The sequence below is a fragment of the Oncorhynchus nerka genome, linkage group LG21 (assembly GCF_034236695.1).
Source record: "Oncorhynchus nerka isolate Pitt River linkage group LG21, Oner_Uvic_2.0, whole genome shotgun sequence".
Lineage (NCBI taxonomy): Eukaryota > Metazoa > Chordata > Actinopteri > Salmoniformes > Salmonidae > Oncorhynchus > Oncorhynchus nerka.
The window spans coordinates 1,088,457-1,114,647 of record NC_088416.1 but is presented as its reverse complement, the minus strand read 5'-3'; the positions used below and the strand labels follow the sequence as shown (position 1 = coordinate 1,114,647).

At 46.0% G+C, this 26,191-nt stretch overlaps 1 protein-coding gene across 1 annotated transcript in view; it reads left to right on the top strand.

Annotated features, from left to right (window-relative positions):
• The window catches only part of LOC115123710 (xylosyltransferase 1-like), a 182,230-nt gene that overhangs the window by 43,946 nt on the left and 112,093 nt on the right, over nt 1–26,191 (top strand). Inside the window, exon 2 of the mRNA XM_065006175.1 lies at nt 19,884–20,520. Within this exon, the coding sequence (XP_064862247.1) occupies nt 19,884–20,520 (637 nt within the window). The remainder of the gene's footprint in view (nt 1–19,883; nt 20,521–26,191) is intronic.

Below are 26,191 nucleotides of genomic sequence, written 5' to 3'. Positions count from 1 at the left end.
GTCCGCGCGTGTGTATGTGTCTGCGCGTGTGTATGTGTCTGCGTGTGTGCATGTGTCTGCGTGTGTGTATGTGTCTGCGTGTGTGTGTGCGTCTATGTGCCGCGATGGACGGTGTTGGTGGGGGGACTGTCACAGGCAGACAGACCGATAGAGAGGGGAGAGAGAGAGAGAGGCGAGGAGAGGGATGTTATCAGGGACCTGACGGGAGAACCCAAGCTCTTGGAGCTTCTGTCACAGCAGAGAGAGAGAGAGAGAGAGAGAGAGAGAGAGAGAGAAATATTGTGGGATACTCTCCTGAGACTGAAGTGTGCGAGCCGAGTGAGTGAGCAACATTGTCTGGTTATTGTTGTTGAGCCAGGTCAGTCTGTCTGTTTCTCTGTCACTCTCTCTCCTCCTGTTAATTCCCTCCTCATTCATTCTCCCACAAAAACGTTCTCTTTTCATTTGTCACCACTCTCCTTCATCAGATGCCTCCCTCTCACCCCAGCCAGGTCACTGGAGATATAAGGCAATGTTAGACATTCGTCCAGCTCCCCAGGATGTTGGGAAATGCCTTCAAAACTGTCCACTAGGGGCAACAGTGAGCGCAATAACCATCAGGAAGGCTTGCGTCTAGAGCGTTGTTGATGGGGATGGCGGATGGGATTAAGCAGCGAGCTTCGGCTAGGCACAAACCATTTTTTACCCCATCCCAAACTTTAACCCTTACCTTAACCATTCAGAGTTAAGGCCTAACCTTAACCCTTACCTTAACCATTCAGAGTTAAGGCCTAACCTTAACCCTTACCTTAACCATTGAGAGTTAATGCCTAACCTTAACCCTTACCTTAACCATTCAGAGTTAATGCCTAACCTTAACCCTTACCTTAACCATTCAGAGTTAATGCCTAACCTTAACCCTTACCTTAACCATTCAGAGTTAAGGCCTAACCTTAACCTTTACCTTAACCATTCAGAGTTAATGCCTAACATTAACCCTTACCTTAACCATTCAGAGTTAATGCCTAACCTTAACCCTTACCTTAACCATTCAGAGTTAATGCCTAACCTTAACCCTTACCTTAACCATTCAGAGTTAATGCCTAACCTTAACCCTTACCTTAACCATTCAGAGTTAATGCCTAACCTTAACCCTTACCTTAACCATTCAGAGTTAATGCCTAGCTTAACCCTTACCTTAACCATTCAGAGTTAATGCCTAACCTTAACCCTTACCTTAACCATTCAGAGTTAAGGCCTAACCTCAACCCTTACCTTAACCATTCAGAGTTCATGTGTAACCTTAACCCTTACCTTAACCATTCAGAGTCTCTCTCTTGTCCCCCATCCTCTCTCCCTGTCCCTCTCTTGTCCCCATCCTCTCTCCCTGTCCCCCTCTTGTCCCCATCCTCTCTCCCTCCCTCTCTTGTCCCCATCCTCTCTCCCTGTCCCTCTCTTGTCCCCATCCTCTCTCCCTGTCCCTCTCTTGTCCCCCATCCTCTCTCCCTCTCTCTCTTTCCCTCATCCTCTCTCTTGTCCCCCATCCTCTCTCCCTGTCCCCTCTTGTCCTCATCCTCTCTCCCTGTCCCTCTCTTGTCCCCATCCTCTCTCCCTGTCCCTCTCTTGTCCCCATCCTCTCTCCCTCCCTCTCTTGTCCCCATCCCCTCTCCCTGTCCCTCTCTTGTCCCCCATCCTCTCTCCCTGTCCCTCTCTTGTCCCCATCCTCTCTCCCTGTCCCTCTCTTGTCCCCCATCCTCTCTCCCTGTCCCTCTCTTGTCCCCATCCTCTCTCCCTGTCCATCTCCTAACCCCATCCTCTCTCCCTGTCCCTCTCTTGTCCCCATCCTCTCTCCCTGTCCCACTCTTGTTGCCCATATTCTCTCCCTCTCTATAGCAACTCTAGCTCAGTCACCTCAGCTCCTCTCTCTGTGTGTGTCCGCCTCACATTCACTGTGGTGGCAGGGTGTGTGTGTGTCAGTCGCTGTCTGCGTGGCTGCTGTGTTTCTCTTGCTGGTGACATTTCTGTGCCAGGTATGACAAATGGCAGGCGCAGAGGAAGCGTTTATTCCCTGCGGTGAGTTTAATTAGCCAGTCAGTCGCGGCTGGCACCGGCTTGTTTTGGGAACGACACACACACACAGCGAGCCACACACACACACACACACACACACACACACACACAGCGAGCGACACAGCCACACACACAGCGCGCGACACAGCCATGCACACACACAGCGAGCGACACAGCCACGCACACACACAGCGAGCGACACAGCCACACACACACACAGCGAGCGACACAGCCACGCACACACACAGCGAGCGACACAGCCACACACACACACACAGCGAGCGACACAGCCACGCGCACACAGCGAGCGACACACACACACACACACACACACAGCGAGCGACACAGCCACGCACACATACAGCGAGCGACACACACACACACACAGCGAGCGACACAGCCATGCACACACACAGCGAGCGACACAGCCACGCGCACACACAGTGGCAGCGTGCAACATACACACACACAAAGCAAAAGACAAACACACACACAATGCAATGACACACTTTAGGACTTGGACCACACAGATAATTGACCAGGGCGAATCCCACTCTCTTTCATTGTCATACTTCTGTCCGTACCGCGGCCCTGTTCTGTCTCTCTCTTTGTCCACGGGGGGGATCCTACATTGCCGCCAAGCTGACTTTGGTCGTTTCATCTGTAAAGGTTAAATCATTTACAAATTACAGATCATTTCCTGCAATTAGCGTCAAATGGTGAGGTGGACGGCGGGACAAGGTCGGTACTGAGCAAAACTCACTGGTGGCCTGGCGGCGAGGCCGAAAGAGATGGGTAGGACAGATGGTACCACCCTGAGAATGTCTCTCCTGGCTCGGTGCAGTGTGTGTGTGTGTGTGTGTGTGTGTGTGTGTGTGTGTGTGTGTGTGTGTGTGTGTGTGGGTGGGTGTGCGTGTGTGCGTGCGTGTGTGTGTGTGTGCGTGCGTGCACTTCCACTCATGCGTGTGTTTGTTGCACCCATCTCCAACTCCTCATGCCTCCCTAATGCGTGTTGTCCACTCTGAGTATTGGTGTTTGTGTTTTTAAACTTTGTGCCAATCAGAACGCATCTGTCCTGCTCTGTTCTGTGTTGGTCTCTGGTCCGTGCCAAGCTGCTAAGCTCAACATCTTCAGCTCAGAGGGGGTTGGCTGGCTGGGTACATCAGGTACACAGCCAGGCTGAGGAGGAATGGAATGGAGGGATGGAGAGAGAGAGAGAGAGAGAGAGAGAGAGAAAATGGAAAAGGAGGGGTCTGGCTGCATGGGTTCTTTTGGTACTCCTCTAGGCTGAGGAGGGAGAGAGAGAGGGAGAGAGAAAGAGAAGGAGAGAGAGAGAGGAATGAGCGAGAGAGAGATGGCTGAATAATTCTGGTACTTCTCCAGGCTGGGGAGGGATGGAGGGAGAGAAGGAAGGAGGTAAGGAGGAAGCAGGGGGTCAAAACTGGCACTGCTCAAAATTCTCTAGCCAAGCAGGGGACCTTAGGCCTCGGGCCACTCTGTGACAGATAGACCATAATTACATACACACATTAGTGCAAACACACACATTTATCGCACGCATGCATGCATGCACGCACACATGCACATATGTGTACACACACACACTATTTTTGAATGGGGTGTGTGGGAGAGGAGTATGTCTGAGGGCTGCCAATGATGTCTTTCATTAGCTACAGCCCCCCCCCCTCACTCACACAAACACACACACACACAGTCCTCCCCTCCCTTCTCCTCCCCTCTCCTCCCCAAATTTCTGGGCCGATTGGCAGCCAGCATCAGGCACTTCCAACAGGGCTGAGCCTCAGCCTTGGCATGGCCCTGCACTTCCAGCCGAGACAGAGGAAATGAATACCCACAATGTTGCTGATGCCTCCCTTTAAGTCTTCTAGCTAACTCCCCTAACTCTGGGTGCAGTGTGTGTGTGTGTGGGTGTGGGTGCAGTGTGTGTGGGTGTGTGTATGGGTGCAGTGGGTGTGTGTGTGGGTGCAGTGTGTGTGGGTGTGTGTGGGGGTGCAGTGTGTGTGTGTGGGTGCAGTGTGTGTGTGTGTGTGGGTGCAGTGTGTGTGTGTGTGTGTGGGTGTGTGTGTAGGTGTGTGTGTGGGTGTGTGTGTGCAGTGTGTGTGTGTGTGTGTGTGTGTGTGTGTGTGTGTGTGTGTGTGTGTGTGTGTGTGTGTGTGTGTGTGTGTGTGTGTGTGTGTGTGTGTGTGTGTGTGCAGTGGGTGCAGTGTGGGTGCAGTGTGGGTGTGTGTGTGGGTGCAGTGTGTGTGTGTGTGTGGGTGCAGTGTGTGTGTGGGTGTGTGTGTGTGTGTGTGTGTGTGTGTGTGGGTGGGTGTGGGTGCAGTGTGTGTGGGTGTGTGTATGGGTGCAGTGGGTGTGTGTGTGGGTGCAGTGTGTGTGGGTGTGTGTGGGGGTGCAGTGTGTGTGTGTGGGTGCAGTGTGTGTGTGGGGGTGCAGTGTGTGTGTGTGGGTGTGTGTGTAGGTGTGTGTGTGGGTGTGTGTGTGCAGTGTGTGTGTGTGTGTGTGTGTGTGTGTGTGTGTGTGTGTGTGTGTGTGTGTGTGTGTGTGTGTGTGTGTGTGTGTGTGTGTGTGTGTGTGTGTGTGTGTGCAGTGGTGCAGTGTGGGTGCAGTGTGGGTGGGTGTGTGTGGGTGCAGTGTGTGTGTGTGTGTGGGTGCAGTGTGTGTGTGTGTGTGGGTGCAGTGTGTGTGTGTGTGTGTGTGTGTGTGTGTGTGTGTGTGTGTGTGTGTGTGTGTGTGTGTGTGTACGTACAGGTCATGCGTCCACAGGGCTGGAATGGAAGGAGTGATACAGATCAGAAGGAAAGAAGGGAACACAAAGACGAGTGCAGGATGAGCAGTAAAGAACCCCGACTAGACGCAACAGCTAAAAAACAGTGATGAACGGGTGATGACATCAACCTCTCCTGACAATCTTTAAAACTTCCAAATGATCGAAAGATGGAGCCGTGGAGCATAATAAATTGCAGGCGGAGGTACGCTGCCTTCCAAGTGCTACAGCTTCGTCCCAAATGGCACCCTATAGGCCCACAGGGCTCTGGTCAAAAGTAGTGCTCACCATAGGGAATAGGGTGCCATTTGGTATGCGCATCGATCCTCCCCTGTTCCCCCTCAGGTCCTGTTTGTCTTCATACGACATGACGGAGTGCCCAGAATACTAAATATGACCATACACTAACGCACAGGACGGACAGATCATTTGTTTGGTCCCTAGTCGTATATTTTAAAAGCAATCATGTTCCCTCAATGTTCAACCCATGTTCCTTTGAAGTCAGACTGGAGTTCTTGATGTAAAGAAGTCTGACTTCTGTGTTCAGGTGTAGGCTGCTTTACAGCAACCTGGACAATTGAATCTCCCTAATGCCTGTAGGCCAGTATACAGTAGACAGGAGTTGTGACTGCTGGAGGTAGAGCAATCCCATAATACTCGTCTCCAGGGGCAAGCTGGTCACCTTTCCTGTGATTTGTGGCTTGCACCCTCCTGCAGTGGGGTGAGGCTAGCACTAAACCCTGACTGGACTAAGTGGATTGTCTTCATCAAGCCTGGGTCACATGGAGGGGGGGTAGGGAGGGATGAAGGAGGGATGAAGGGAGGGAAGGATGGTTTCCATGTGTTGGATGTCATTCCATTCGCTCCGTTCCATCCATTATTATGAGCTGTCCTCCCCTCAGCAGCCTATGGTAGCCTAAAGCCTAAAGCCTATAGCAGGCCGATGTATAAAACATATTTTTGGGGGGGATAAAAGCTTTGGTTGAAAGAGTCCGCTAAATGACCATGCTAAAAGGTTGAACGGCATTCTGCACCCGGAGGTCAGTGATTTCCTCCAAGCTAAACTGAAGGACAATTCCATTCCACCAGTGTGTTAGTTCTGGCTTCAACCCATTGTCTTCTCTCAACCACCAATCCGGTGTCCCCTAAACAGCCGCTGACCAACGGAGAGCTGTTCTTCAGACATCTTCAGGCTCCCTAACTTCTCCAGGTCAATGGACAGCTGTAACCAGAAGGGAGACGATTGGAGACCCTGGCTGCCACCCCTACACAACAAGTCACAACACCTTGCTCCGACACACACACACACACTGCACCCACACACACACACACACACACACACAGACGCACACACACACACACACACAGACACACACACACACACACACAGACAGACAGACACACACACACCAGTTTTGAGGTTTTGGGTAGCTAGGTTAGCGATAGTATTTCTCTGAGGATGTATTGTAAATTGCATTGTTGGGTTTAGTGTGAATGATGATGGCCAAGGCATTATGCCGACCACATGGGGTCTCTGGACAGAACCCATCCATTGTTACAAAGTCGCACCACTAAGGGCTCTGACCACATGTGAAGTTGGAATAGGTTGATTGAAAACGGTGAATATTTGCAAGTCGGAGACAAATAGGTTCCTATAAAATGGCATTAATAAGAATGAAAGTATTTTCTGTTGTTTTTTGTATTAAATCAGGCTGGGTAATACCACAAATAAAACATAATGACATGGAGGAACTGACAGAACTACTACAAATCATGTGATATAAATCATGTGATATAAAATATCATTTAGGCTGGTCCGGTTGCATAAGGCGGGATGTGAAAGTGGAACTTAAAATATTTATAATGTTTGCACAGCATTAGCATGCTCTTTTCTCTCTCACACTTGGCGCTCCGGTACCGCTTGCCGTAGCAGAGAGAACAGTCTATGACTGGGGTGGCTGCAGTCTTTGACCATTTTTGGGGCCTTCCTCTGACACCGCCTGGTATAGAGGTCCTCGATGGCAGAAAGCTTGGCCCCAGTGATGTACTGGGCAGTTCGCACTACCCTCTGCCTTGCGGTCGGAGGCCGAGCAGTTGCCATACCAGGCAATGATGCAACCAGGCAGGATGCTCTCGATAGTGCAGCTGTAGAACCTTTTGAGGATCTGAGGACCCATGCCAAATCTTTTCAGTCTCCTGAGGGGGAATAGGTTTTGTCGTGCCCTCTTCACGACTGTATTGGTGTGCTTGGACCATGTTAGTTTGTTGGTGATGTGGACACCAAGGAACTTGAAGCTCTCAACCTGGTCCACTACAGCCCCGTCGATGAGAATGGGAGCCCGCTCGGTCCTCTCTTTCCTGTAGTCTACAATCATCTCCTTTGTCTTGATCACATTGAGGGAGAGGTTGTTGTCCTGACACCACACGGCCAGGTCTCTGACCTCCTCCCTATAGGCTGTCTCGTTGTTGTCGGTGATCAGGCCTACCACTGTTGTGTCATCGGCAAGTTTAATGATGGTGTTGGAGTCTTGCCGCCTTGCAGTCATGAGTGAACAGGGTAGTACAGGAGGGGAATGAGCACCCACCCCTGAGGGGCCCCTGTGTTGAGGATCAGCGTGGCAGATGTGTTGCTACCTACCCTTACCACCTGGGGGCGGCTCGTCAGGAAGTCCAGGATCCAGTTGCAGAGGGAGGAGTGTAATAGAGATTGCATCATCTGTGGATCTGTTGGGGCGGTATGCAAATTGGAGTGGGACTAGGGTTTCTGGGATGATGGTGTTGATGTGAGCCATGTCCAGCCTTTCAAAACACGTCATGGCTACAGATGTGAGTGCTACGGGTCGGTAGTCATTTAGGCAGTTTACCTTAGTGTTCTTGGGCACAGGCACATGATGTCACGCTGAGCTTGTGGGTCATGCTCGTTCATTGCCAGTAATGCCCACTGACACAGTGACTACAGACCGGACATCACAAAGTCAACATAAACACACAGACACACACACACACACACACACACACACACACACACACACACACACACACACACACACACACACACACAAAACAGCTTTCAAACTGCTTTCCCACCAGTGCACTGAAGCGGGGGGGGATTGGGAGAATTCACCAAAGCCCCTCTCTCGGTTAGTCTCTCACACAAAACCCTCCCTCATCCCCCCTCCTCTCTGTCCCCTGCCTGGGCCTTTGTTGTTGTTGGGGGGAGGGCTCCCTGGTTCTATGCATTGTACCCCCTACTCCTCACACGTTAGCATGAACACACAAACCCACACACATCCCCCACACACACACATCTCCTCTATATGTCAGCTGGAGTAGCCTTCCTGTAAAGTGAACAATAACCACACTATAGCTTCTTTTAAAGGGGACTTGATGATGTCGTAGGGAGATTATCTCTCCTCCTCCTCATCCTTCTCTCATTCTCCCACTGTCACATTGCACCGTGGTGAATGGAATGGCCATGGCTGTGCGGTTCAAGTCAAGTAGCAGAGAAGAAGAAAAGAGGCTCCTCTTGTGTGAAATTTCACCATTCACAATTGATTAAATAGTGGTGTCATTTCACGGCCGGGCCTGTTCCACAGAGAGAGACAAGATGGTTCTATGGTGCCCTTGGTGAGATACGACTCGGGTCATGTGACGAGGGTCTATTCAGAGCTGCTTCGATGTGAAGGGCCACTGGTTTTATGGGAAAGAGAGAGAGAGAGAGTTGGGGGAACATTAGGGGTGAATTGACAGTATCTTCTCATGGTCTTTTAATGCTCCTTTATGCCCCTTGAGAGATAGAGACACATGATTTGATGCCAGACTGATTTATTTTCACTATGTCATATGGTAAGTCCCATGGTTCATTGAGACGGGAGAAAGAGGGGGGTTAGAAGGTTTCTGGAGAACAGAGTGATATTTGACTCTATGTACAGTATGGGGAAACAGTGGACTCTCTGGTCCAGGATTGTTGTTGTCACCAGGCCTGGTATGGAGGCTGGATGTCTGACCCCAGTCTCTGTCCTATGTGTCCCTCTGGGTGGCCCCTGGGTGACCCCGTGTGTTTGTCTGTGGCCCAAGGGTGGCTGGCCGCCACTGTCACCTCTATACTGTCACCTTCTCCCTCTGGCCTGGGGATGTGTGAGGCTGGCACTGCATGGAGGAGAGAGGAGGCTGGGTGTGTGTGTGTGTGTGTGTGTGTGTGTGTGTGTGTGTGTGTGTGTGTGTGTGTGTGTGTGTGTGTGTGTGTGTGTGTGTGTGTGTGTGTGTGTGTGTGTGTTGTAATCCGGCCATGTAAACTGCTCTGATATAGACTTCCCTTATGGAGAAGGCAACATAATGAGACAGAGGAAGTCTTGAATCCTGCCTACCTCCCTTCATTTTGTAACATTTATTTGATTTCATTGAAGTGCTAACTACATCCTACATTACCGTGTTAGATAGAATGGATCATTCAGGGTGTTTTTCAACTCTGTGAAATAAAATGAACCGAAATGTAATTTCTATGAATCACAGGCAATTTTCACATCGCCAAGTCACTTTCAATTCAATTTCCTCAACAGTCTGGGGAAGTTGAAATATAATTGACCCAATGTAATATCCTCTGTAAATACTACTGCACATGACTCATACATATGATACAGTCTGGAGTACATGACGGCTACAGTCTTTAGTGGCTGCAGACAAATTCAGCTGTAGGACTAATACATTTTACGTAAAGTCTGAGGGGATATTTTCAGCTGTAGATTGGAGATTGCCCAGGGACAAGTGAACTCCCAAAGAGCTCCAGAATACCCCCGGTATGTCCCAAATTGCACCCTATTCCATATGTAGTGTACTACTTTTGACCAGAGCCCTATGTAGTGAATAGGGAGCCATTTGGGATGCAGACCCTTATCTTTCATTTTCACTCTAGTAAACCTGCTTAGGAAATGTCTTTAAGTAGGAGCTCCCCCATAGGGAATGATATTAATATGTCTACTTTCTATCTGTACTGCAAATCAGCCTCTCCACACTGGTTCCTCCTGTTTCTCAATGGGGCCTTTTAATATATATATATATATATATATATATATATATATATATATAACACTTTCCACAAAAGTGTTTGTTTTTTAAAGGAAGTGAGAACATCTTTTTTTGTGGAAGTTTTAGTTGATAGTTTCCATTTCTGGGGTTTTGGACTGAGATGTTTAGTTTGCCCAGTTGGGAGGCTACATTACGGCCACATAATTGACATTACGATTTTAAATCCCCAAATTAGCTGAGAAAGCTTTTCTGAGAAGTTGAGTTGGTATTTTTGAGAAGAGACTAGATACTTATTTGCATTGTAGATAGAAGGGGAGCGTGGAAAGACTTGTCGACTTGAAGTTGCCCTAAAGAGCTATGTTGTTCAGTTGAATACAGGCTACTTTGTAATGGATGTGTTTTCTGAGGTAAACATTTCTCTTTGCAAAGAGAGGCCAGTCTCGAGGACCATTTCCTCTGTGTTTCTGAGGTAAACATTTCTCTTTGCAAAGAGAGGCCAGTCTCGAGGACCATTTCCTCTGTGTTTCTGAGGTAAACATCTCTCTTTGCAAAGAGAGGCCAGTCTCGAGGACCATTTCCTCTGTGTTTCTGAGTGTTCCTGATATTGCTGTGTATTTTTCACAGTCACAAGATTGGTGGCACAACGCCTCACATTTTCAGTGTAACAGTACCAGACACACCCTATCTGTATTTATTGAAGTGTGTGTGTGTGTGTGTGTGTGTGTGTGTGTGTGTGTGTGTGTGTGTGTGTGTGTGTGTGTGTGTGTGCTGCCGCGCATACCAAAGACTCTCGCAGCTCATTCAGCATGGCTACACACACATACACACACACACACAATGCATGTGACCAGCATTCCTTCAGCCGAAGCCATGAAAGAGAGAGAGAACAGAAATAGGCGGAGGGAGAGAGAGAGAGAGAGAGAGAGAGAGAGAGGGGCACGCCGTAATGTTCAGGAAAAACAATGTTCAGGTATGAGTTAAAAGCACATTGTAAAATGTTGAAAGCACTTTAAGCATCAACTAAAAGACACAGGTCTTATCCTATTAACCAAGGTTGGTACCTCCTGCAACGTACTCAGTGTGTTCTAAGTCACAGGAGGTTGGTGCTACCTTAATTGGAGAGGACGGGCTCGTGGTATTGGCCGGAGCGGAATCAGTGGAATGGTAACAAATACATCCAACACGTGGTTCCCAGGTTTTGATACGATTCGCTCCGTTCCTCCCCTCAGCAGCCTCCTATGCTCTAAGTATACACATGAATACATGTGCGTTGAGGCAAGAAGTAATGTGGCTTAAACAGTTGATATGAGACATATCGCAGCTTGGAGCAGACCTGGGTTCAGATACTATACCTCCAGCCGTGTTCCTGTAGTGTTTGTAGCCAGCGTCCGTGGTTCGTAACAGGAAGCGGGGCTGGCACAGGGATCAGCGCTTTTTACATCTAGGTAATTATGTAAGAGCTTTAACGACACAGCAGGGGATCCTGACTGACGACTGAGGCTGCCCCACAGAGTGCCTGATCCCCGCGACCAGCTCAACACACGATGAATGATCCAGCAGCACGTGTCATGTGTGGCCTGCTAACCTACGGCAGGCCAGTTTGATTAGTCATGTCTGACGAGGCAGATGGGTAAGGAGGAGACTGATGTGTGAACTGATTTGAGATTATCATGATTAAATGAAGATGTCCCACTCAGGCCGTTTACCAATCTGAGAAAATGGTCAGTTCCGGACTGGTCTGCTTAACGGGGTGGCTTTCCCATAGGCACCAATGCATTAGCAGCTGGGTCTGGTCTATTTAGTTCATTGGCTGTATATGAACCAGAATAGATTAGCGCGTGGGATGTCTCTCTTGCTCTGCCGTCTCTGGGTTTACTTCTGGAGCTCCATGTTCTCAGTCTTTAGTGTCACCTCATAGTTGATGTTTCAGTATCCCAACCTTACAAACAGAGGCTTACTTTAGCATTGTAGCTATTGTATTACAAGCAGAGGCTTACTTTAGCATTGTAGCTATTGTATTACAAACAGAGGCTTACTTTAGCATTGTAGCTATTGTATTACAAACAGAGGCTTACTTTAGCATTGTAGCTATTGTATTACAAACAGAGGCTTACTTTAGCGTTGTAGCTATTGTATTACAAACAGAGGCTTACTTTAGCATTGTAGCTATTGTATTACAAACAGAGGCTTACTTTAGCGTTGTAGCTATTGTATTACAAACAGAGGCTTACTTTAGCATTGTAGCTATTGTATTACAAACAGAGGCTTACTTTAGCATTGTACCTATTGTATTACAAACAGAGGCTTACTTTAGCATTGTAGCTATTGTATTACAAACAGAGGCTTACTTTAGCATTGTAGCTATTGTATTACAAACAGAGGCTTACTTTAGCGTTGTAGCTATTGTATTACAAACAGAGGCTTACTTTAGCATTGTAGCTATTGTATTACAAACAGAGGCTTACTTTAGCATTGTACATATTGTATTACAAACAGAGGCTTACTTTAGTATTGTACCTATTGTATTACAAACAGAGGCTTACTTTAGCATTGTAGCTATTGTATTACAAACAGAGGCTTACTTTAGCATTGTACCTATTGTATTACAAACAGAGGCTTACTTTAGCATTGTAGCTATTGTATTACAAACAGAGGCTTACTTTAGCATTGTAGCTATTGTATTACAAACAGAGGCTTACTTTAGCGTTGTAGCTATTGTATTACAAACAGAGGCTTACTTTAGCATTGTAGCTATTGTATTACAAACAGAGGCTTACTTTAGCATTGTACCTATTGTATTACAAACAGAGGCTTACTTTAGCATTGTACCTATTGTATTACAAACAGAGGCTTACTTTAGCATTGTAGCTATTGTATTACAAACAGATGCTTACTTTAGCATTGTAGCTATTGTATTACAAACAGAGGCTTACTTTAGCATTGTACCTATTGTATTACAAACAGATGCTTACTTTAGCATTGTAGCTATTGTATTACAAACAGAGGCTTACTTTAGCATTGTAGCTACTGTATTACAAACAGATGCTTACTTTAGCATTGCACCTATTGTATTACAAACAGAGGCTTACTTTAGCATTGTACCTATTGTATTACAAACAGAGGCTTACTTTAGCATTGTAGCTATTGTATTACAAACAGATGCTTACTTTAGCATTGTAGCTATTGTATTACAAACAGAGGCTTACTTTAGCATTGTACCTATTGTATTACAAACAGATGCTTACTTTAGCATTGTAGCTATTGTATTACAAACAGAGGCTTACTTTAGCATTGTAGCTATTGTATTACAAACAGATGCTTACTTTAGCATTGTAGCTATTGTATTACAAACAGAGGCTTACTTTAGCATTGTACCTATTGTATTACAAACAGATGCTTACTTTAGCATTGTAGCTATTGTATTACAAACAGAGGCTTACTTTAGCATTGTAGCTATTGTATTACAAACAGAGGCTTACTTTAGCATTGTAGCTATTGTATTACAAGCAGAGGCTTACTTTAGCATTGTAGCTATTGTATTACAAACAGAGGCTTACTTTAGCATTGTAGCTATTGTATTACAAACAGAGGCTTACTTTAGCATTGTAGCTATTGTATTACAAACAGAGGCTTACTTTAGCGTTGTAGCTATTGTATTACAAACAGAGGCTTACTTTAGCATTGTAGCTATTGTATTACAAACAGATGCTTACTTTAGCATTGTACCTATTGTATTACAAACATAGGCTTACTTTAGCATTGTACCTATTGTATTACAAACAGAGGCTTACTTTAGCATTGTAGCTATTGTATTACAAACAGATGCTTACTTTAGCATTGTACCTATTGTATTACAAACAGAGGCTTACTTTAGCATTGTAGCTATTGTATTACAAACAGAGGCTTACTTTAGCATTGTAGCTATTGTATTACAAACAGAGGCTTACTTTAGCATTGTAGCTATTGTATTACAAACAGATGCTTACTTTAGCATTGTACCTATTGTATTACAAACAGAGGCTTACTTTAGCATTGTACCTATTGTATTACAAACAGAGGCTTACTTTAGCATTGTAGCTATTGTATTACAAACAGAGGCTTACTTTAGCATTGTACCTATTGTATTACAAACAGAGGCTTACTTTAGCATTGTACCTATTGTATTACAAACAGAGGCTTACTTTAGCATTGTAGCTATTGTATTACAAACAGAGGCTTACTTTAGCATTGTAGCTATTGTATTACAAACAGATGCTTACTTTAGCATTGTAGCTATTGTATTACAAACAGATGCTTACTTTAGCATTGTAGCTATTGTATTACAAACAGAGGCTTACTTTAGCATTGTACCTATTGTATTACAAACAGATGCTTACTTTAGCATTGTAGCTATTGTATTACAAACAGAGGCTTACTTTAGCACTGCTTCTTAACACAGCATCCAACCCAGAAGCCAGCCGCACCAATGTGTCGGAGGAAACACCGTGCACCTGGCGACCTTGGTTAGTGCGCACTGCGCCCGGCCCGCCACAGGAGTCGCTGGTGCGCGATGAGACAAGGATATCCCTACCGGCCAAGGCCTCCCTAACCCGGACAACGCTAGGCCAATTATGCCTCGCCCCACGGACCACGCGCCCTTAACCACTGCGCCACCCGGGAGGCCGTGCTGCTGATTTTCATCAGTACAGTAACGCTTATTACTGAATGTTTCCCCCATTACTGACCAGCTCTCCTCATTACCCAGAGGGCCAGTTTCATGGCTGTTACGTCATAGCCTTGCAGAGATGGCATGTTTCTCTGCAGAGAAAAAGAGATAGAAACAGCTGTAGTTAACCGATAGATGGTGTGTGTGTGTGTGTGTGTGTGTGTGTGTGTGCGTGCGTGCGTGCGTGCATGCGTGCGGTGTGAGAGAGAACGATTTGTCAGATAGCAGTTGATTGAGTGTGTATGGGAGCCACAGCTCATCTGAGTTGGCCCCATGTGGGAGAAATAGCCAGTAAAACGAGGGCCAGATTTAAAGTGATGTGTTCAGTGCTGCTGCTAAGGTTCACCAGGGGACCAGTACAGTAAATGACAATAGGGATAGAGGATGGAGGGAAGGAGGGAGGGAAGGGTAGTTCCAGTGTGCAGGTAGAATTTGAGAAATGAACAGATTTCCCCCCTGGAGTGAGAGATGGGGGGAGGAGGAGAGGGAGAGTGGGTATGCCTGAGCAGCTGTGGTGTGAGAGATATGAAGTTGAAAGGAGATTGGAGAATGGAGAGGCGGGGGGGCAGGCCAGATGAAGTATCTCCCTTTCTCCCCTGTGGTAAAGGAAATGGGGTAAATGGAATGAGCCGGTATGAGGTGTACAGTATGACAAATGGACCAAACCATCCCTTGTAGGTGGGGCTGGTTCAGTCAGAGTTCCAGCCTCAGTCCCTCACTCGATTGCCCCAGCCCTCCTACCTGCAATGATGGATAGCCCGAACGTTTACCCTTTTACCTGCTTGCATTCTCTCTCGCTGAGCGATGGAGGCCGAGAGGGGCGAAGGGGGGCAATGGGGGCCGAGAGGGGCGAAGGGGGTTTAGTAAGCGACCGCGTGTCGGGCGAACCGGGCTTGGCCTCCCCAAAGCACACTGTGTAGGATAAGACAGATTCCCCCTAGCGATCGATAGCCAAGCACACACACACGCGCACACACCCCAATGGCCTAGCTTCCTAGCCTAAACATCCCTGGGCTATTAATGGTCCATTTCCCCATCTTTTCCTCTCTAAGAGCCCCCTGCTCTGTCCCCACAGAGTTAAACACAGACTGAGATTAAAGAGAGAGAAGTCCTTTAAACTCAGGAGAGCAGGAGAGATAGAGAGAGAGAGGACAGAAACTAGGGATCAGGAGAGAGTGGGAGAGGAATCGGAAGAAGACAAAGAGTTAGAGAGAAGAACAGAGGAACAGAAGTATTTATTTCTACACATGTGAATCATATTCACCCCCCGGTTTCATTATACAACATGTTTTTTTATATTTTTGAATGCAGAAATGCCTTATTATGCCTTAATGCCTGTTTATTTAGCCAGAGGCCTGCTGTGCTGTTGGGCTCAACACTTTTCTCTTTCAAATAGAGACAGTTAAAAGATGAAGACAACAGATTTAATGCGTTTGGATTTGGGCTTTCCTGCGATTCCAACCGTGTCCCTTCTTCTCATATCTCTCACGGCCCACGCAAAGCCAGGGATATCTGCTGCTCCAGGGCTAACATGTGCTCTTTTTAACTCCACTCCTCTCTCTTTCTATTCTCTCTCTCTCTCTCTCTCTCTCTCTCTCTCTCTCTCTCTCTCTCTTTCTATTCTCTCTCTCTCTCTCTCTCTCTCTCTTCTCTCTCTTCTCTCTCTCTCTCTCTTTCTATTCTCTCTCTCTCTTTCTATCTCTCTCTTCTATTCTCTCTCTCTCTCTCTCTCTCTCTCTCTCTCTCTTTCTATTCTTCTCTCTCTCTTTCTATTCTCTCTCTCTTTCTATTCTATCTGTCTCTCTCTCTCTCTTTCTATTCTCTATCTCTCTCTTTCTATTCTCTCTCTCTCTTTCTATTCTATCTGTCTCTCTCTCTCTTTCTATTCTCTATCTCTCTCTTTCTATTCTCTCTCTCTCTTTCTATTCTCTCTCTCTCTCTTTCTATTCTTCTCTCTCTCCTTCTATTCTCTCTCTTTCTATTCTCTCTCTCTCTTTCTATTCTCTCTCTCTCTCTCTCTTTCCATTCTCTCTCTCTCTTTCTATTCTCTCTCTCCTTCTATTCTCTCTCTCCTTCTATTCTCTCTCTCTTTCTATTCTCTCTCTCTCTTTCTATTCTCTCTCTCTCTCTCTTTCCATTCTCTCTCTCTCTTTCTATTCTCCCTCCCTCCCTCCTACCCCTGAACTCTTTTAAACGTCCTAAAACATCCTATGACTAGCGTCCTTTGGATTAGCCCCTAGAAGCGGTCCCTTTGAATTTGGGCGCGTGGGGATATTTTAAGGTGATCGGTAGTGTAGGGCAGCTGTTACATGGAGGATTAACAGCTTCTAACGTGTATTACCTCAGCCGGTATAACACAGCAGCTGTGGACCGCCACACACACACACACACACACAGAGGAGAAGAGAGGCGGTGACCCAGTTGTGGCAGCAGGTGGGTTGGAGGTGATTTGAATGAGGTTGAGGTTTAAGAGAATCCGTGGGTGTAATGAAGAGGGTACTTCAGCTATTTGCACATATGTTCCCCATGTCAATAAAGACCCTTTTAATTTAATTTAATTGAATTGAGAGAGAGAACTGACAGTGAGAATGTTATGCAAAGATTAGGACAAAAATGCCCGCTCCTCCCCTCTCTCCACCCCCCTACCCCTCTCACTCCCGCCCTCCCTCCTCTTCTGTCTCCCTACTTGTCTCTGTCTCAGTCTTACACCTCTGTAATAGGCTCAGACACAAGGTGTTTGCAGAGAGAAGAGGTTGATGTGCTGAGAGAAATGCATTTCCATACCGAGCAGTGCGCCTCTCTCGGTCTCTCCTTTTCACCTTTCTCTCTCTCTCTCTCTCTCTCTCTCTCTCTCTCTCTCTCTCTCTCTCTCTCTATCACCTCTCTCGCTCTCTCACCTCTCTCGCTCTCTCACCTCTCTCGCTCTCTCACCTCTCTCGCTCTCTCACCTCTCACTCTCTCTATCACCTCTCTCTCACCTCTCGCTCTCTCACCTCTCTCGCTCTCTCACTTCTCTCGCTCTCTCACCTCTCTCTCTCTCTATCACCTCTCTCTCAGCTCTCTCACCTCTCTCTCTCTCTCACCCCTATCTCTCTCTCTATCACCTCTCTCTCACTATCACCTCTCTCTCGCTATCATTTCTCTCTCACCTCTCTCTCTCTGTCACCTCTCACTCTCACCTCTCTCACCTCTCTCTCTCTCACCTCTCTCTCTCACCCCTCTCTCTCTCTGTCACCTCTCTCTCACCTCTCTCGCTCTCTCACCTCTCTCTCTCTCTCTCTCTCTCTATCACCTCTCTCTCGCTCTCTCTCACCTCTCTCTAACCTCTCGCTCTCTCTCTATCACCTCTCTCTCTCTCACCTCTCTCTCTCTATCACCTCTCTCTCACCTCTCTCGGTCTCTTACCTCTTTCGCTCTCTCACCTCTCTCTCGCTATCAGCTGTGACTGTAAACAGAGAGACACATGAAGTGCCTCAGCTTGTACTGGAGCTCTATATCCTCTCCCACCGCCGTTGTTCTTTGCCCTTCCTCTCTCTCTCTCTCTCTCTCTCTCAACTCTCTCTCTCTCTATCCTCTCTCTCACGTCTCTCTCTCTCTCTCTGTCTCTCTCTCACCTCTCTCTAACCTCTCTCTCTATCACCTCTCTCTCTCACCTCTCTCACCTCTCTCTCTCTATCACCTCTCTCTCACCTCTCTCTGTCTCTTACCTCTTTCGCTCTCTCACCTCTCTCTCGCTATCAGCTGTGACTGTAAACAGAGAGACACATGAAGTGCCTCAGCTTGTACTGGAGCTCTATATCCTCTCCCACCGCCGTTGTTCTTTGCCCTTCCTCTCTCTCTCTCTCTCTCTCGCTCTCTCTATCCTCTCTCTCACGTCTCTCTCTCTCTCTCTCTCTCTCTCTCTCTCTCTCTATCCTCTCTCTCACGTCTCTCTCTCTCTCTCTCTCTCTGTCTCTCACCTCTCTCTCTATCTCACCCCTCTCTCTCTCTGTCACCTCTCTCTCAACTCTCTCTCTCTCTATCCTCTCTCTCACGTCTCTCTCTCTCTGTCTCTCTCTCACCTCTCTCTAACGTCTCTCTCTATCACCTCTCTCTCTCTCACCTCTCTCTAACCTCTGTCTCTATCACCTCTCTCTCTCTCTCTCTCTCTCTCTCTCTCACTCACACACACACACACATGTGCTCTCCTCCCTCGCTCTCCGCCTGTCTAGCGAAGTGTGTGTGTTTCACGGCGTCTGAGCCAGGTAGGCAGAGGAAGCTCTCTCGCCTGTTCCATTTGATGCGTCGGGGAACATTTCAGTGAAGCGAGCGCTTCCGAGGTGCGGCAGAACTCTCCTGCATGTCAACGCTCTCCTCTCCTCCTTGTCATCCCCCTCTCACTCTCTCCATCCCTCCCTCTCTCTCAGCTTGTTCTGGTGGAAAGATGGGAAAATTGTACATTCAGATCTTGGCTCAAAGCACACAAACAAGGGCTGCAAACACACACACACACACACAAACACCCGGCGGTGACACACACACTGCCTCCTTTTCACACGCCACACTATTGTAATTCCATAATCATCATGGCTCCGGAGAATGTGGAATCAGAGAATACATGTGTTCCCTGAATGCTTACACACACAAGCACACACGACACCCACACATACACACACACACACACACACACACACAGAATCACATTCCGGTGCTTTATCCCCCTTGGTAATCTGTTTACGGGGTGACAGGCACGTCAGGGGAAAAGTTAATTGAAATCGGTACTAATCTGATGATGACACGCACACAGCCACAGAAAGTAGTCCTCGTCCCCGTCGTCACCGTGGCGATAGGCCCAGTCAGCCAGTCAGGTTGCACCTTGTTGTGTTGTGGCAGGGAGAGGAGGGAGTCAATAAGTTAAGACTACTTAATTTCATGCCTCTTGGTTCTGTTAAGCTGCTTGGTGTGTGTGGCGTGTTGATTGGTAATCTGACATTTCATATGCGCCTCACTGACTCACTCACCACAGATCTGGTTCTGCTTGTTTGTGGCCCCCTATCCCCCCCCCTTGTCTCATTATCTATCCTTCTCTTTCCTCCCCCCTTCTTCCCATCTTCTCCTTTCCTTCTCTCGCTCCTTCCCCTTTTCCTCTGCCTTTCCTCCACCACTATCTTTTTCCTCCCATCTTTCCTCCCCCTCCTCATTCCCCCTTCTCTCTCCTTTACTCCATTCTTCCCTTCTCCCACTATTGTGAATGAGAATTAGTTCCTAACTAAATTACGTTCAAATTAAAAACCAACAACAATGAAACTAATCTGCTCTCTCCGTCTCCTCTTCTCACAGGATGGCTACTATTCCCACCGCCCCAAGGAGAAAGTCAGAGTGGACAGCAACAATGAGAACTCTGTGCCCAAAGACTTTGAGAACATAGACAATAGTAACTTTGGCGCCCGTTCGCAGCCCCAGCGCCATCCCCCAGGGGGCGCTAACAGTAACAAACGCAGGGAGAGGCTGCAGGAGAAGGCCCATGGCGAACAGGCAACCTGGAAGGATAACGCTCCGATTCTCAGCCGGAGCTCCAACGAGGTCCTCCAGTACGGACGAGCCGTAGCCCAGAATGGCTCACTTCCTGTGGGCCCGAAAGCGGTTGGAGCCGGGGTGGACTCCAGGAACCACCACCGCCGCTCTTCACAGCCACAGAGCCAGGGTCAGGCTCAGACTTACCCCCAATCGCAGTCCCACCCCCAGACTCAACATAGACACCAACACCCGCATCAAACCAGGAAGCAGGCGACTGCGGCTCCATTGGAGGTTGTTTACGACCAGCCGCCCAAGTGTGAGATCAGTGGGAAGGAAGCCATTTCAGCTCTGTCCAGAGCCAAGACCAAGGAGTGCCGGCAGCAGATAGCTGAAGTGTACTGTAGACACAAGGAAGGTCAACTGATGCCTGAGAAGGTCACCCGCTACTGTCCCATAGAGGGTGAGTTAATAGATATACTGTTACTGTCCCGTAGAGAGTGAGTTAATAGATATACTGTTACTGTAACATAGAGGGTGAGTTAATAGATATACTGTTACTGTAACATAGAGGGTGAGTTAATAGATATACTGTTACTGTCCCATAGAGGGTGAGTTAATAGATATACTGTTACTGTACCATAGAGGGTGAGTTAATAGATATACTGTTACTGTCCCATAGAGGGTGAGTTAATAGATATACTGTTACTGTACCATAGAGGGTGAGTTAATAGATATACTGTTACTGTAACATAGAGGGTGAGTTAATAGATATACTGTTACTGTACCATAGAGGGTAAGTTAATAGATATACTGTTACTGTAACATAGAGGGTGAGTTAATAGATATACTGTTACTGTACCATAGAGGGTGAGTTAATAGATATACTGTTACTGTAACATAGAGGGTGAGTTAATAGATATACTGTTACTGTACCATAGAGGGTAAGTTAATAGATATACTGTTACTGTAACATAGAGGGTGAGTTAATAGATATACTGTTACTGTACCATAGAGGGTGAGTTAATAGATATACTGTTACTGTAACATAGAGGGTGAGTTAATAGATATACTGTTACTGTACCATAGAGGGTAAGTTAATAGATATACTGTTACTGTAACATAGAGGGTGAGTTAATAGATATACTGTTACTGTAACATAGAGGGTGAGTTAATAGATATACTGTTACTGTCCCATAGAGGGTGAGTTAATAGATATACTGTTACTGTAACATAGAGGGTGAGTTAATAGATATAATGTTACTGTAACATAGAGGGTGAGTTAATAGATATACTGTTACTGTCCCATAGAGGGTGAGTTAATAGATATACTGTTACTGTAACATAGAGGGTGAGTTAATAGATATAATGTTACTGTAACATAGAGGGTGAGTTAATAGATATACTGTTACTGTCCCATAGAGGGTGAGTTAATAGATATACTGTTACTGTAACATAGAGGGTGAGTTAATAGATATACTGTTACTGTACCATAGAGGGTGAGTTAATAGATATACTGTTACTGTACCATAGAGGGTGAGTTAATAGATATACTGTTACTGTACCATAGAGGGTGAGTTAATAGATATACTGTTACTGTAACATAGAGGGTGAGTTAATAGATATACTGTTACTGTACCATAGAGGGTGAGTTAATAGATATACTGTTACTGTACCATAGAGGGTGAGTTAATAGATATACTGTTACTGTAACATAGAGGGTGAGTTAATAGATATACTGTTACTGTAACATAGAGGGTGAGTTAATAGATATACTGTTACTGTAACATAGAGGGTGAGTTAATAGATATACTGTTACTGTAACATAGAGGGTGAGTTAATAGATATACTGTTACTGTAACATAGAGGGTGAGTTAATAGATATACTGTTACTGTAACATAGAGGGTGAGTTAATAGATATACTGTTACTGTAACATAGAGGGTGAGTTAATAGATATACTGTTACTGTAACATAGAGGGTGAGTTAATAGATATACTGTTACTGTAACATAGAGGGTGAGTTAATAGATATACTGTTACTGTAACATAGAGGGTGAGTTAATAGATATACTGTTACTGTCCCATAGAGGGTGAGTTAATAGATATACTGTTACTGTACCAGAGAGGGTGAGTTAATAGATATACTGTTACTGTAACATAGAGGGTGAGTTAATAGATATACTGTTACTGTCCCATAGAGGGTGAGTTAATAGATATACTGTTACTGTACCATAGAGGGTGAGTTAATAGATATACTGTTACTGTAACATAGAGGGTGAGTTAATAGATATACTGTTACTGTAACATAGAGGGTGAGTTAATAGATATACTGTTACTGTAACATAGAGGGTAAGTTAATAGATATACTGTTACTGTCCCATAGAGGGTGAGTTAATAGATATACTGTTACTGTAACATAGAGGGTGAGTTAATAGATATACTGTTACTGTAACATAGAGGGTAAGTTAATAGATATACTGTTACTGTCCCATAGAGGGTGAGTTAATAGATATACTGTTACTGTCCCATAGAGGGTGAGTTAATAGATATACTGTTACTGTCCCATAGAGGGTGAGTTAATAGATATACTGTTACTGTCCCATAGAGGGTGAGTTAATAGATATACTGTTACTGTCCCATAGAGGGTGAGTTAATAGATATACTGTTACTGTCCCATAGAGGGTGAGTTAATAGATATACTGTTACTGTACCATAGAGGGTGAGTTAATAGATATACTGTTACTGTAACATAGAGGGTGAGTTAATAGATATACTGTTACTGTCCCATAGAGGGTGAGTTAATAGATATACTGTTACTGTACCATAGAGGGTGAGTTAATAGATATACTGTTACTGTAACATAGAGGGTGAGTTAATAGATATACTGTTACTGTCCCATAGAGGGTGAGTTAATAGATATACTGTTACTGTACCATAGAGGGTGAGTTAATAGATATACTGTTACTGTAACATAGAGGGTGAGTTAATAGATATACTGTTACTGTAACATAGAGGGTGAATTAATAGATATACTGTTACTGTAACATAGAGGGTAAGTTAATAGATATACTGTTACTGTCCCATAGAGGGTGAGTTAATAGATATACTGTTACTGTAACATAGAGGGTGAGTTAATAGATATACTGTTACTGTAACATAGAGGGTAAGTTAATAGATATACTGTTACTGTCCCATAGAGGGTGAGTTAATAGATATACTGTTACTGTCCCATAGAGGGTGAGTTAATAGATATACTGTTACTGTCCCATAGAGGGTGAGTTAATAGATATACTGTTACTGTCCCATAGAGGGTGAGTTAATAGATATACTGTTACTGTCCCATAGAGGGTGAGTTAATAGATATACTGTTACTGTCCCATAGAGGGTGAGTTAATAGATATACTGTTACTGTCCCATAGAGGGTGAGTTAATATATATAATATAACGGTGTGAACAGTTTGGTATACTGGGAGTGAACAGTTTGGTATACTGGGTGTGAACCGTTTGGGTATACTGGGTGTGAACCGTTTGGGTATACTGGGTGTGAACAGTTTGGTATACTGGGTGTGAACCGTTTGGGTATACTGGGTGTGAACAGTTTGGTATACTGGGTGTGAACAGTTTGGTATACTGGGTGTGAACCGTTTGGTATACTGGGTGTGAACCGTTTGGTATACTGGGTGTGAACAGTTTGGTATACTGGGTGTGAACCGTTTGGGTATACTGGGTGTGAACAGTTTGGTATACTGGGTGTGAACAGTTTGGTATACTGGGTGTGAACAGTTTGGTATACTGGGTGTGAACAGTTTGGTATACTGGGTGTGAACAGTTTGGAATACTGGGTGTGAACCGTTTGGGTATACTGGGTGTGAACCGTTTGGTATACTGGGTGTGAACCGTTTGGTATACTGGGTGTGAACAGTTTGGTATACTGGGTGTGAACCGTTTGGGTATACTGGGTGTGAACAGTTTGGTATACTGGGTGTGAACAGTTTGGTATACTGGGTGTGAACAGTTTGGTATACTGGGTGTGAACAGTTTGGTATACTGGGTGTGAACAGTTTGGTATACTGGGTGTGAACCGTTTGGGTATACTGGGTGTGAACAGTTTGGTATACTGGGTGTGAACCGTTTGGGTATACTGGGTGTGAACAGTTTGGTATACTGGGTGTGAACAGTTTGGTATACTGGGTGTGAACCGTTTGGGTATACTGGGTGTGAACAGTTTGGGTATACTGGGTGTGAACCGTTTGGGTATACTGGGTGTGCTTGGGTATAACCGTGTGAACAGTTTGGTATACTGGGTGTGAACCGTTTGGGTATACTGGGTGTGAACAGTTTGGTATACTGGGTGTGAACCGTTTGGTATACTGGGTGTGAACAGTTTGGTATACTGGGTGTGAACAGTTTGGTATACTGGGTGTGAACAGTTTGGTATACTGGGTGTGAACAGTTTGGTATACTGGGTGTGAACAGTTTGGTATACTGGGTGTGAACAGTTTGGTATACTGGGTGTGAACCGTTTGGGTATACTGGGTGTGAACAGTTTGGTATACTGGGTGTGAACCGTTTGGGTATACTGGGTGTGAACAGTTTGGTATACTGGTGTGAACAGTTTGGTATACTGTGTGAACCGTTTGGGTATACTGGGTGAACCGTTTGGGTATACTGGGTGTGAACCGTTTGGGTATACTGGGTGTGAACCGTTTGGGTATACTGGGTGTGAACAGTTTGGTATACTGGGTGTGAACAGTTTGGTATACTGGGTGTGAACCGTTTGGGTATACTGGGTGTGAACCGTTTGGGTATACTGGGTGTGAACCGTTTGGGTATACTGGGTGTGAACCGTTTGGGTATACTGGGTGTGAACAGTTTGGTATACTGGGTGTGAACCGTTTGGGTATACTGGGTGTGAACAGTTTGGTATACTGGGTGTGAACCGTTTGGTATACTGGGTGTGAACAGTTTGGTATACTGGGTGTGAACAGTTTGGTATACTGGGTGTGAACAGTTTGGTATACTGGGTGTGAACAGTTTGGTATACTGGGTGTGAACAGTTTGGTATACTGGGTGTGAACAGTTTGGTATACTGGGTGTGAACAGTTTGGTATACTGGGTGTGAACCGTTTGGGTATACTGGGTGTGAACAGTTTGGTATACTGGGTGTGAACCGTTTGGGTATACTGGGTGTGAACAGTTTGGTATACTGGGTGTGAACAGTTTGGTATACTGGGTGTGAACCGTTTGGGTATACTGGGTGTGAACCGTTTGGGTATACTGGGTGTGAACCGTTTGGGTATACTGGGTGTGAACAGTTTGGTATACTGGGTGTGAACAGTTTGGTATACTGGGTGTGAACAGTTTGGTATACTGGGTGTGAACAGTTTGGTATACTGGGTGTGAACAGTTTGGTATACTGGGTGTGAACCGTTTGGGTATACTGGGTGTGAACAGTTTGGTATACTGGGTGTGAACAGTTTGGTATACTGGGTGTGAACCGTTTGGGTATACTGGGTGTGAACAGTTTGGTATACTGGGTGTGGACAGTTTGGTATACTGGTTGTGGACAGTTTGGTATACTGGGTGTGGACAGTTTGGTATACTGGGAGTGGACAGTTTGGTATACTGGGTGTGAACAGTTTGGTATACTGGGTGTGAACCGTTTGGGTATACTGGGTGTGAACAGTTTGGTATACTGGGTGTGAACAGTTTGGTATACTGGGTGTGAACCGTTTGGGTATACTGGGTGTGAACAGTTTGGTATACTGGGTGTGGACAGTTTGGTATACTGGTTGTGGACAGTTTGGTATACTGGGTGTGGACAGTTTGGTATACTGGGAGTGGACAGTTTGGTATACTGGGTGTGAACAGTTTGGTATACTGGGTCTGAACAGTTTGGTATACTGGGTGTGAACAGTTTGGTATACTGGGTGTGAACCGTTTGGGTATACTGGGTGTGAACAGTTTGGTATACTGGGTGTGAACAGTTTGGTATACTGGGTGTGAACAGTTTGGTATACTGGGTGTGAACAGTTTGGTATACTGGGTGTGAACCGTTTGGGTATACTGGGTGTGAACAGTTTGGTATACTGGGTGTGAACAGTTTGGTATACTGGGTGTGAACCGTTTGGGT